General features: G+C 48.7%; 5 protein-coding genes across 5 annotated transcripts; 3 read left to right on the forward strand and 2 right to left on the reverse strand.

Moving 5' to 3' along the window:
- Window positions 1–299: 299 nt before the first annotated feature.
- FSUBG_5267 (gamma-butyrobetaine 2-oxoglutarate dioxygenase) lies at window positions 300–1,826 on the forward strand (the record flags this gene model as incomplete). Its single annotated transcript, XM_036683345.1, has 1 exon — window positions 300–1,826. One exon carries the CDS (start codon window positions 300–302, stop codon window positions 1,824–1,826), a length of 1,527 nt encoding a protein of 508 aa, XP_036539187.1.
- Window positions 1,827–2,009: 183 nt separating this feature from the next.
- FSUBG_5268 (SGT1) lies at window positions 2,010–3,467 on the reverse strand (the record flags this gene model as incomplete). Its single annotated transcript, XM_036683346.1, has 2 exons — window positions 2,010–2,400; window positions 2,449–3,467. The coding sequence occupies 2 exons, from the start codon at window positions 3,465–3,467 to the stop codon at window positions 2,010–2,012; spliced, it is 1,410 nt and encodes a 469-aa protein (XP_036539188.1).
- A 1,933-nt stretch (window positions 3,468–5,400) lies between these two features.
- FSUBG_5269 (lanosterol synthase) lies at window positions 5,401–7,886 on the reverse strand (the record flags this gene model as incomplete). Its single annotated transcript, XM_036683347.1, has 3 exons — window positions 5,401–5,820; window positions 5,866–7,578; window positions 7,629–7,886. The coding sequence occupies 3 exons, from the start codon at window positions 7,884–7,886 to the stop codon at window positions 5,401–5,403; spliced, it is 2,391 nt and encodes a 796-aa protein (XP_036539189.1).
- A 386-nt stretch (window positions 7,887–8,272) lies between these two features.
- Window positions 8,273–9,806, forward strand: FSUBG_5270 (meiotic recombination SPO11; the record flags this gene model as incomplete). Its single annotated transcript, XM_036683349.1, has 6 exons — window positions 8,273–8,582; window positions 8,632–8,698; window positions 8,750–8,858; window positions 8,906–8,992; window positions 9,040–9,120; window positions 9,345–9,806. The coding sequence occupies 6 exons, from the start codon at window positions 8,273–8,275 to the stop codon at window positions 9,804–9,806; spliced, it is 1,116 nt and encodes a 371-aa protein (XP_036539190.1).
- Window positions 9,807–10,080: 274 nt separating this feature from the next.
- Window positions 10,081–10,736, forward strand: FSUBG_5271 (ankyrin repeat-containing protein; the record flags this gene model as incomplete). The annotated part of the gene is made up of 2 exons (XM_036683350.1): window positions 10,081–10,279; window positions 10,372–10,736. The coding sequence occupies 2 exons, from the start codon at window positions 10,081–10,083 to the stop codon at window positions 10,734–10,736; spliced, it is 564 nt and encodes a 187-aa protein (XP_036539191.1).
- Window positions 10,737–12,040: the final 1,304 nt, after the last annotated feature.

The following is a 12,040-nucleotide window of genomic DNA, read 5'->3' on the forward strand; positions in this document are numbered from 1 at the left end:
TATTACGTAGTATGTGAAAATGTCAGCCTCGTTGGTGTCGCACCGCATCACCACATGAGGCCATTTTTGCTTCTGACTGAAGCCATCGCTGGGTCCAGCTCCAAACAACGCGGGGTTTAGAGCCGAGAAACCCCACATGAAGCAATGTCTCCCTTTTGGCCGAGGTACGAGGATGGCCGCCGTTGTTGTTATATAGATATAGATCCTTGCTCAGCTTCAATCTTGATTTGCCATATAGAGTTCTTTCGTTTCTTGATTGTACGTTTTGTTTGTTTTAGTAGAAGGTCGCTCTAGTTACCATGTTCCTTCAAAGGGTGGCAGCTTACAGCTGTAGAGCTCTTCCCCGTGGACTCTCATCAACTCGAGCAAGTGCTCAGAGGATCAGCCTCAAATCAACAAACTCACAATGTCTTGCCCATCGACGGACTCTCACGACGAAGAACTTTGGGATACCCCCGTTATTTGAGCCAACTATAACCCTCTCAGCTAAAGACAGCAATCTCACCATCTCCAGCGGAGACCGTTTCATCCAGATCCAAGATCAGAAGCATGGCGGCTGGACACGCCTTGATGCCACCATTCTTCGCGATAGCTGTACATGCACAACATGCGTCGATCCAGCCTCTGGCCAAAAGAGCTTTGCGACAACAGCAATTCCCTCCGACATCGCCATTGACAGCATCCACACGACTTCAACCGGCGTGCGCATCTCATTCAAGAACGACATGTACAAAGATCACGAGATGATTCTTCCTTGGAGTACTGTCGACAAAGCACTTGGCCATGCACCAGTTGAGAGGATGCCATACCCGAGACAAGACGCAGTGTATCCCAAAACTGGGCGTACGTTCTGGGACAAAGCGACTATCCAGGAACGTGTACGAAAGATTGACTATCATGAGTTTATGAAGGGCGATGATGCATTCTGGCATACTCTTCTCGACCTATCGAACCTTGGTCTTGTGTTTCTCAAGAACGTACCGCACGATGAGAACTCCATTGTCAATATTACAACACGCATTGCAAATATTAAAGAAACCTTCTACGGCCGCACTTTCGACGTTCGCGCTAAGCCAGACGCCGAGAATGTAGCGTACACAAGCGGTTACCTTGGTCTTCATCAGGATTTACTATACCTTGAAAGCCCGCCAGCAATCCAACTTCTTCACTGCATGGAGAATTCATGTAACGGCGGAGAGTCACTATTTAGTGATGGATTGTTCGCAGGAAAGCTACTGTGGCTACAAAACTCCCCGACAGTCAAGAACCTCGCTCGTGTGAAGATCCCATATCACTATGAGAAACACGGATACTTCTATCGTCAGCAGCGATCACTGTTTGATGTTGGACCAGATGGAAATCTCGCAGCTGTATACTGGAGCCCGCCGTTCCAGAACCAATTCCAGGTTTCAGCTGTTGACGCAAGAGCGTGGCTTGAACCAGCCCAGTTATTCGATGGGCTGATAAACGATCCCGATGCCATGTTTGAGATGAAGATGAAGCCGGGAGAGTGTGTGCTTTTCGATAACATGAGGGTCATGCATGGAAGGAATCAGTTTGACGTCGGTGGAGGATCGAGATGGTTGAGAGGAGCGTACATTGGACGAGAAGATCTCGTTAGTCGTGTTCTCCATGTGCCTGAAGCTTTAGCAGCGGAGTATCGCAACGGCAAGGAATGGAGTCGTGCGCTAGAGGATGAGGAGTTGAAGGCGTCGAAGTGGTTTGACAAGGTAGCGGGACAAGTTGAAAGCGTCGTTGATGGATTGAAGAGAAAAGGAGCCGCGGAGTTGGGAGAAAGGGACTATGAGGTGTTGAACCTGGGATAGAATATAGAACACGTACGGCATAGCGAAAATTACGAATTGGTTCAATTGATGGCTCAGATTGAGCTGCTTTTCTATTACCTTGCCGATACGCCGAAATAAACCACCAAACACCATAGGTCATGAATCATTGCTCAGTACTCGTAACTCAATAACTCCCATCCTTGGCTCATGAACGATTGCCATCTACCACTTCTTGGCCTCGACACCCTCAGGGGGCACCGTCTCAACAGTCCTATTCTTGACGTCATCCCAATCCGTGCTGAGACTTGTTCCATTGCTCTCAGTGAAACTCTTCATCATGGCTCGTTGCTGCTCAGGAGTGGCGCCCTTGAAAAGCTTCTTGAAGAACACGTTGACGTCTTTTTCCTCATCAGAGTCAACATCGTCGCCAATGGTGTCCCAGTTCTTGGGTCCAGTACGAGACGATGAGGGGTATGCTGGCTTGGAAGAGTCTTGCGTGGCGGGGGCCTCGTCTTTCGCTTCGGTAGACTCTGCAGCCTTCTTTTGAGCAGAAGCCTCCGCCGCGGCATCGTCCATGGCCTTCTTTCGGGCGTCTTTGAGAACCTTGAGTTTTCTTGGGGAAGTTAGTAAGCTGTATCGATTGGGAACTTAGGAAACTTACTCCGCCTCCTCATCAGCTGCAGCATCTGGAGCAGAATCTCCTGCTTCTCCCTTGACCTGCGCCCACTTTCCAGGTGTCTTTTTCTTGAGTGCTAGCTCAACCTTGTTGGGCGTCACCCTGTATGTTGATGCATCTGTGTCAATCTCACCCCACAGATCAAGTGTGAATGGCTTCTCGTCGCCGCTGGGCCAAATGATGGAATCAAGATGAGCTGATTTGGGGCTGAACTGGACTTGGAGCTTCTCCTTATTGACGCCCTTGGAGAAGATGGATACGGTCATAGTGGTATCGTTCTGGAATTCCTGAAGTCGCACTGGGGTATCAGCGGGCACTGTAGGCTTGGCGGCGGTCTGTGTGGCAGCAGCAGATTCCTTAGTCTCGACCTTCTTGCTCCCCATATCCGATAGCTCCTTCAATTCGGGTTTGTTGGTCGTGGTTAGCTTGCGTGCAGGGTCATTCTCTGGAAGCTTGTCCATGGCGAACAGGATCTGCATTCGCAGAGTGCTCGCAATGCGCCACTCTTTAGCATTAGCAACGTCATTGCCTTGTGCTCCCAGCGCACCTGCCGCCCCTCCTTGTGACTTGTTGATATCGTCGGTCTTTGACTCTTCTTGAGCATCCCTCAATGTCACCTTATAGAATCCATTCTCGTCTGTGTTCTTCTTGGCGGGATCTTCCTTCTCCACTGCAGGAAAGCCTTTGACTAAGCGCATAGCATAAATACAGCATGCATCGGCGTTGGCATACTGGCCGAGCCGAAAGTAAGCGACAGCACGGCGGTAGTGGGCATCGATGAGGAGGGGCCGCTTGTTTCGTTGGTATGCAGTGTGCCAAGCAAGGTTGGCGTCGTCAAGAGCCTCTTGAAAGCGCTTCTTGTTGATAAGGGCTTTTGATCGGGCGACGAGCCAAGCAGGGTTCTGCGAGGCCTTCAAGGCGGTTGAGAGCTTCTCCACGGCTTCATCCCAGTTGCGTGCCTCGGCGGCAGCGAGGCCTTGCTGGGCCAGTGTGATGTGCGACATGATAGACTGCAATGTGTGGGTTTAAGAAGAGGGTTTAAGGAGAAAGAAGTTTTGCAGTGCGGCAATGGGGTGAGTTGGTATTGTTGAAAGTTGGTGCGAAGGAGGAAGGTTTAAGGTTGAAGTTGGATGTGAGGAATGGTTGGTTCTGGAAGCTTTGGTGGGGCATGATGCAGGCAGCTCATGTTAGCCCCCGCGCTGTGTAAGTGGAAGCTCTGGTGCCTTAGGACCTCTATAGGCATGATCGGCAAGCCTCAGGTAAACTTGGTATAATTTAGTACAGGTTTAGAAGATCTTAGACTAAGTAGTATTTTTTAGTACCTCAATTTAGCATCAGAAGTCTTCTTGCTCCCGCGGGGTGCCCAAGTTACCGAGACACGAGCAGTACACACTAACTCCAGGATCTACTCCGTATTGATGAGTACCTAGTACTTTATTTACTTCCAGACAATCCTCTTATGGTTCCCTGAGCGAATCATCTAGCTGGGCGTCGCATTCTAACAATAAAGTTGTTGCAAAGCCAGGCTCTACAAAGCTATTGTACAAGTATTTCCCATACTTTGGACCAACCATTCTGTTTCGTTGCTTACAGGAAATAACTCGTCACCTCGTGTTAATTATGGCTGATATTTCGAGTTGTTTTATACTCGGTGGTTGAACAGATGTCTAGCACGACTTTATCAAGTTGAATTCTCGTAGTATTGAGGTTTTTTAATCATCCTGTTTCAAGGAGTTATTGGGAATGTATTCTTACTATGTCCTACCATATGCATCATAACCTATTTGACGCTTGAGACCTAGGACTGCTGTCTTTGGGCAATGCCGGCCACTACCTAATTTCCTGATTTATACCATCGAGGTATTACTTGGTCTTTCATACGCAATAAATAGGGCTCTTCTCAGGCAATATTCCGCTTCAAGTTGTTACCTGGTACTAAGAGGCAATACCTGAACTTAAAAGAACTGACCACGGCCAATATCTGCGGCCTGCTAGTTGCCTTCTTTGAGATCTGGTCAGTAGTCGCGCCTCACTTGACGGGAGCCCTGACAACTGGAAGGCCAGAGGTGCCTTCTCATGATGAGAATATGACAATCTGTGTTCCTGCCAGGCTGTTAAACAAACTCTCTGGGCGTCGGGCCATAGGTAGGTACTCCCAGCAGTTTTCGACGGCCATCTTGCTTCGTTACGTTCCTTCCACTGACTGAAGCGAACAGCCTTCGTTCGTTCCTGGGGAAGGAGTTGCTGTATGCTGCCAAGGTACAAAAAGATGCCAGACCATCCTGGACTCGATCTTTTCTTCTTTTCTTCCTCATGCTGCGCTTCTCGCCCGCAGCTGGATATTGGCTATCCTGTGTGTTGCTCGCGACCCTGGTGACCAACAGTCAATTACCCACTCTGATGTTCAAGGTATCGGAGTGGAAGGGCACAATTTTTTGACTCTCAGTATGCTTCTGGCGTGCGAACTCTCTTTTTCATTGCATTCATCGGCTGGTCCGATGGTGTAAAGAAGAAGAAGAAGCTGGTAGTGTCATCTCTGTAGGTTTGTCAGGGTATGTGTTGCCGACGTGAGTGGGATCGGTACACACTGAAAGGAGGCTGATCAAACGACAGGTGTTGGAGGAGGATAATGAAAGGAGATGGGCAATACGGGAAATGACCTAGGTCGGGGCGACACTTGGTATAGCTTTAGATTTGGGAGTGGGAGAGTTGAGAAGCGGATGAATGGTCAGAAACCATTGGACTACCTGTACACAAGTCAATTTGAAAGGGGAGAATCCTAGGGCCAGACAATATTTTATGTCGTCATGGTGGTGTCTGAAATGCATATTCTTGGTGTGTTCGTGATTAAGATTATTTTCGAGGGCTTAACTTCGACAGTCGCCTTCTCATTGCTACCTTATTATTCATGCATCATCGTATCCGACCGTCTAGCTTTTAGTTACCCTTGCCCTTGACACCGTTGGTCTTGACACCATTTGGCTTTGCGCCATTCAACTTTATCTCTACTGTCTTAGCACCATTTGTCTTCACCCCATTCGTTCCATTCTGCGCGACCGCCCAGCTTGGTACCAGCTTTTCCTCGGGAAACCTTTTCGCAAACATGCCCAAAGCCTTGATGGTAAAGGTGAACTTGTAGTTTGGATAAGAGATCATGCATGACTTATTGAAGACACCCTCGATTGCCTCCTGCAACCACTCTCCGTTGGGCTTCTGACGGTCCATGATGAACTGGATTCCTCGTCTCAAGGGTTCCACGTGAGGATACTCAGCTTCCATCAGTCCAATCAGAGCCCAGGCTGTTTGGACAACGAGGGAGCCTGAGGGATGTTCGACGTATGTCATCGTTTCGCAAGCCTATTCTTGTTAGCAAGAGCCGTGAAGCAAAATCCGTGTACGTACCTTGTAGCTTTCTGACCATCCGCCATCAGCTCTCTGTTTGGAGATGAAGAAATCGCAACCACGTCTAGAGTTCTCGCCTGTTGCATATGTCTGACCGATGTGCTTCATGCTTTCAAGGGCAAACATACCAGCGTATGTGAAGCAGATACCCCAACTTCCATACCAGCTACCATCGGGTCCTTGGTTGGACTTGATCCATTCGGCGGCCGTCCGAATAAGTGTCCTGACCTCGTCCGTTCGGTAGTCTGGCCAGTGCTTGTTGAACATGGATAAAGCTGTCACGCAAGCTGTTGTGCATTCAGGGTAATCGTACTCGATCATGATACGACCAAAGACCTCAGCGGCATTGAGCATTTCCAACCACTCGCCTCCTCGTCGCTTCTCGTATGAGGACATGCCACCATTGTCGTTCTGGTATAGGAGCAGAGTATCGACAGCGTCGAAAAGACGTCGATCTTCGAGAACCTCGGGAAGGCCGCCCACCTTCTGCAGAAGAATAATTGCCTTTAGTGCTTCTGAAATGCAATCACTGACACCGTACCCCTGATCCTTGTTGCTAAATGGCCAGCCACCCTTTCGGGGTTGACGATAGCACACTTCCTGGTCGACACAGTCCTCTCGAATCTGCTGGCGTTCCAAGTAGTGCAGTGACTTCATGAGCATGGGTCGGTACTTTTCATGCTCATGAAGGCCGGCCTCGAAAACTGCCTGAATCAAGAATGCCGTGTCCCAACATTGTACGCCGTTGGTGCCATTAGCCAACATGCCCTCGTCCTTGACCCAAAGGTACTCTTCGAGTCGCTCTATATGCCTCTTGACACCATAATTATCAGGACCATCGCGAGCATAGCACAAAACAGTGTTCATAGCAGCGTTGACAGGGGCCAAGCAGGCATAGCCTGTGTTAGCATCCTCCATATCGACTTGCTTGCTGGCCCATGCTTCGGCTTTCTCTTTGAGGAAATTGGGTCGCAAATAGGGCATCCAAATATTGGCAAGCACCCAATTGGCGGCGTTGAGAAACCATGATTTGGGGTGATAATTGTCTATAACGCCAATGCTGTTGCGATGGGCTGACCAGTTTATCTTGGCGTAATCCTCAAGGAATACTTCTTTCTTCAGTGATCGAATCACATCAGTCTCTTCGCAGCTCCATCTTTTCGAGTATAGCCAACCCATTGGTAGGAAAACCATTCGAATGTGAATCCACCACCTCCATGGCGCGAAAGGAACCCAATCAGGAAGCAGCCAAAATTCCGGTGGCACAGGGTTGACGATATCCCAGCTCATGAGTCCTAAAACAGCCATCCAGAACTTGGCCCAGTGTGGCGCATACAATGCTCCTCCCATCTTGTGTAGGGTTCCTCTGGCCTTAACCAGAACTGGGTCCTCAGGGTCGACGCCGAGAAGTCGAAGGGCCACATAATTCATCAGTGTTCCGAAGACGCTGCTTTCGCCTTCGATATGTAGACCCCAGCCACCGTCCACTGGATGCGCCCGTGCGGATATGTATTTATAGATCGCGGTCGCTTTGGCAGAGGAAACTGGAGTCCTGGTGACATACCAGGTCATGACGATACCGGGGAGGAGGAACATAGGACCGCCATATTCGCAACCCCAATGCCCGCTGGGGAGTTGAAGCTTTTCGAAAAAGTCGAGACCATTCTCTGCGGCTGCCAATGGGTTTTCGGGGGTGGGAAGGTCAGGGAGATCCTGTGCCCGACATGTCAGTTGAGATTGATAGGGGAAGGCAAAGAACATACCAGAGGCAAATTCAAGTACCATTTCTCGGCATAACTCTGTGGCCACTCCTTCGCGTCATCGTCATTCTCAAGGTAGTGCCACGTGTGACGGCTGTCGTCGTCCTTGAGCCTCCATCTTGTCGTGTCCAACTGCGAACTGATACGAGGCTGCTTGGGGAATGGCTGACCCTGTTTCAACAGCGGTTCCGACTCGGAGTCAGCAGCGCGCTTACGCGACTTTAGCGCGCTGCTCTCACGTCCAGTAGAATTTGCGACCATGTTTGGAGCAGTTCGATGGTCTCAATGGCAGGTTTCGTGGGTCAATTCTGAGAAGAGCAGTGGAGTGATCATGACAAACTCCCAGATGAGCATACATGCTTTAAAACTAAACTATAACACGGGGCCGGATGGAATTACCAGCCCGCTGTACGCCCCGACGTACGGGAGGGCCCGCCGTCTTCTGGTGGCACCTGCAGCATATCATATCCCCCATGTCTAGCGGTCAAGCCCCTGAAAATCAATTAACTCTCGGGATTGGACAATCTTGAAAACCTCCACATAGCAGCATCACACATTGCGACTCTACTGCGTATTCGGAAGATCTTGAACTTTACTTACGAAAATCACCAAAGTTCTAAGCTTGTTTTAACAAGCGCCAAGAAGACATGAACGAAGAGGCAGAAATTGCTCAATCAATTGCTATACCAGAACTAGCCCAGAGTCCCCAAGCTAATCGCACATCATCAGCGACAGCGAACGAGAATACTGATACGAATACGATAATCAACAACCCCAATGCTGGAACAGTCGTCACACGCATTGAGGATATTCTTGCGCAAATCATCGGTGCTTTAGCTGCGGGACAAGAGCTCTCAATTCCATTTTCTGCACGAAGGTCAACACGTCGCGCCGCAAACGCACAGCCAGAACAGGTTCGCTTCCCGGGTCGTAACCAGCAGGAAGCAGTCAAGTTTGGTCAGGTTTCGGCAGAGTTGTCTCTGTTAATTTGACTAACAAGTCGCAGCGCGCATACTTCTCATTCTTCAACTATCACATGATGCTCTTGTATCTGGCACCGTTCTAACCAAGCGGTTAGTGCATTGGCCCTAGGTGCAAGGGATGTACTAATGATCCGTATGCAGCCACATATTTTACCAACACCAGCATCTCTTTGAGAAGCAAGGCCAAGTAGATGACCTCGTTGATGACATTGCCTTCAATCTTGGTATCGGTCGGGGGGATCTGAATATCGTGCGCCTTGTGAAAAGCTCCCATAGTACTTCAACTAACTGGAACAGGTTGCGGCATCAAAGGGTGCCCTGGCTGGACCGTTGCTAATCCGCTTCCACAATGGGAGTACGCTGAACCCTTGTTCGGGAGATCTGGTAAGGAATCTTAGCTGTGACTCTTTGCTCGATTCTGAGTGATGTAGGGAGTTGCTATCCCGACTGTTCAGTCGATCTCAAGCATCGACGTTCAACACATCAAATGGATCCTTGTCATTGAGAAAGATGTAAGACGTACAAAGTCTTCGTCGCTTCAGCGAAGCTGACTTGTGAAGGCCGTTTTTCGATCTCTCTGCTCGTCTCAGTTTTGGAGAACCTGCATCTTCGGTCCTGGAGTGCTTGTCACAGTATGCTTGGACAATGTGATTCTTGAAGTCTGAGCTGACTCAAGCAGGCCAAAGGATACCCCGACTTGACCACGCGCTCGTTTCTGAATTTTGTTCATACACAGCACCCCCAACTGCCACTCCTGGGACTGTTTGACTATGATCCCGACGGCGTCAAGATCTTACGATGCTACCGACACGGATCCGAAAGACTAAGCCACGAAGCTGATCTCGGTATAGAGGCATTGCGGTGGCTTGGTATCAGATCAATGCATCTCTCTCGTGGTAATACCAACACCTCACTCAGCAACTACGGACAGCCAAGCCATGCGTCTATCACATCAATACAGTGCCGTGATCCTATCACCTATCTGAATAGTAGAGAGCGGGCAGCAGCTATCTCAACACTGAAGAAGACCAGCTTTCACTCTCCAAATGAGCTCGAAGGCTCAGAACTACGACTCGAGTTGCAACTGATGATGATGCTTGGTGTCAAAGCAGAAATTGAGTGGCTCGATGAGTCTGGGGACTTGTGTTCATGGCTAGAGGGTGAAATCGGAGAAGCACTCATTAGCGAGAGAATCTGAATTGCATGGAATAGTTGAAGGTTAATCTGCTATGATCTGTGGTGAAGGAGTTTATGTTCAAGGCAAAAGAGGAACATGATTTATGTACCATGGCGGCTAGCTGTCTGTTTCCTCACCCTTTTCCGTGAAATCGAGTATGAAAATTGAAATTGACTACCCTGCAGCGATCTACACTCCACACGGTGCGAAAATAGCGGGGTATCTAACCACACAGTCCCCTCACCTTCATAAAATTTTATATTCTTGACATGAAAACATCCTCAAGCGCATCATCATGGCACCCAAACTCACGGAAGAAGAGATCGATGATCTCATTTACTTTGCACGAGCAGGAGAGCAGGAAGACTTGACTGAGACTCTCAAGAGCTTGGCGGAACGAGAGAATGTCAGCCCTGCTGAGATTGTAGCGGCTGCTCAAGATGCTTCCAACAAGTCAACATGTTTACACATGGCGACAGGAAATGGCCACCTAGGTATGTCCAACCCTGAGAAAATAAAAATTTGCGAGGCCTAGGGCCTGCTTTTGCACATAGCTGTGAAATAATACCAGGCTGACACCTTGTAGAAATCGTCAGACAACTCATCCAATATTTCGATACCCAGCCAAAGGAGCAGAAGCAGGCATTTTTAGACGAGGCAAACGAGGCCGGAAACACAGGTCTTCACTGGGCAGCACTAGGCGGTCACCTCGACGTCATCAAGCTGCTCCTGGAGCAAGGCGCTTCTCCCGCGCTGGCAAACGAGCAGAACTACGTTCCTCTCGATTTGGCGTACTTCAACCACAAGAATGACGTTGCCGAGTACTTCTTGTCAACTGCCAAGAAGCTTGAGGAAAAGAACCAAGAAGAGGGTGGCTTGAGCGCTGCTGTTGGGTCAGTTGAGATTGAGGAGGGAGATGATAAGGCTGAGGAGAAGAAGGAGACTTCATAGAGGGATCAGTCAAAATGGAATTTGGATTGGGAAAAATCAATCTTGATAGGTGATTTTTGTGACGCTGGAAGCTTCGGAAAAGGATAGGGAGTTTGGGACTATATGAGAATAACGAAAAAATATGTTTTAAACGAAAACTGCAGGGACGCGAATCCAACTCAAATCATATCTACCAAGGATTGAAGCATGTAACAGCAAGGATTCAGCTTCCAGCGCTGTGGCAGGCTATATAGGATGATACATGTTCCGGGAGGCTTTTGTCGGTGACTACTATAAACTTCATTATCTCTGTTAGATATTAAGTATTACTCTATAAATGCTTTACAACAATCAAGTAGTCGAGTTAAGAGGATATCTAATGTACCAGTAACGGAAAGGAAATGTGTTTAAGTGTGCTATATAGTACAGATCATCTGCTAGGTGGAAGGTACCTTATATAGAGTAAGAAAACCAGCCCCGTACCGTTATAGCCTCCAACCGTTATATATATATATATGAAATTATGACCCCAAGCCCTTGGTAGACCAGCCCGTCTCTTATAAATACGTAACTATCATTCTTTCCCACTGACAGGCCTTTTAGTTTGTGGAGTGAGAGTCACACTTTCAAGGCGGCGTATAGTGTTTCTTTTGCTGGGTTATTTCGACCAAGGCATGCCTTGCTGAGATATCATGGGATTCTCAAAGAAGTCGGCGAAGAGTAGAAATAGACAATTCAAGCTCATCGTGATGCCTCTTGCAGAGAGGAGCAACCTCATTCATGATCTGAAGTCCACATCCACTTCTACTGCAAGTATGTCGAGGGCAGTATATGGAGTATTGGGGACCATTCCTTGTAGTAGAAACATCTGAGAAACAATCAAACTCCTGGGCAGAGCAAGTATGCCTCCTACAGAACAATCCCTTCAGACCAGCGCGAGAAACATGAACCTGATCCTGGCAGGACCCTGAAGAACAGGTATCGTTGGGGCGATATTCGCGTGAATCGCGTCTGACATTATTCAACCTTCGCCTCCTGTCGCTGGCATAAATCTCGCCACAACGCCTCATCATGCCGTGTAAATCTCTTTCCGTTCTGCCAACTACAGAAGTCATTTCAACAAAGACCTTATCATCCTCCTCAATCTTCCTGGCCTTTTTATTGGCGCATTTCTCGCAATCACCTCCAACCTTCACAATAGCGTACTCCCTTTCGATAGGGGAACCTGGTGGACTCGTGTCAGATCCTGGCTTCAGTGCTAACGTATCCTCTATTAAACAGCCGTGTCTGTCATTGCAAGGGAGTAATGCACCCTGGGCATTTTC

The sequence above is a fragment of the Fusarium subglutinans genome, assembly GCF_013396075.1.
Source record: "Fusarium subglutinans strain NRRL 66333 chromosome Unknown NRRL66333_c0000051, whole genome shotgun sequence".
NCBI lineage: Eukaryota > Fungi > Ascomycota > Sordariomycetes > Hypocreales > Nectriaceae > Fusarium > Fusarium subglutinans.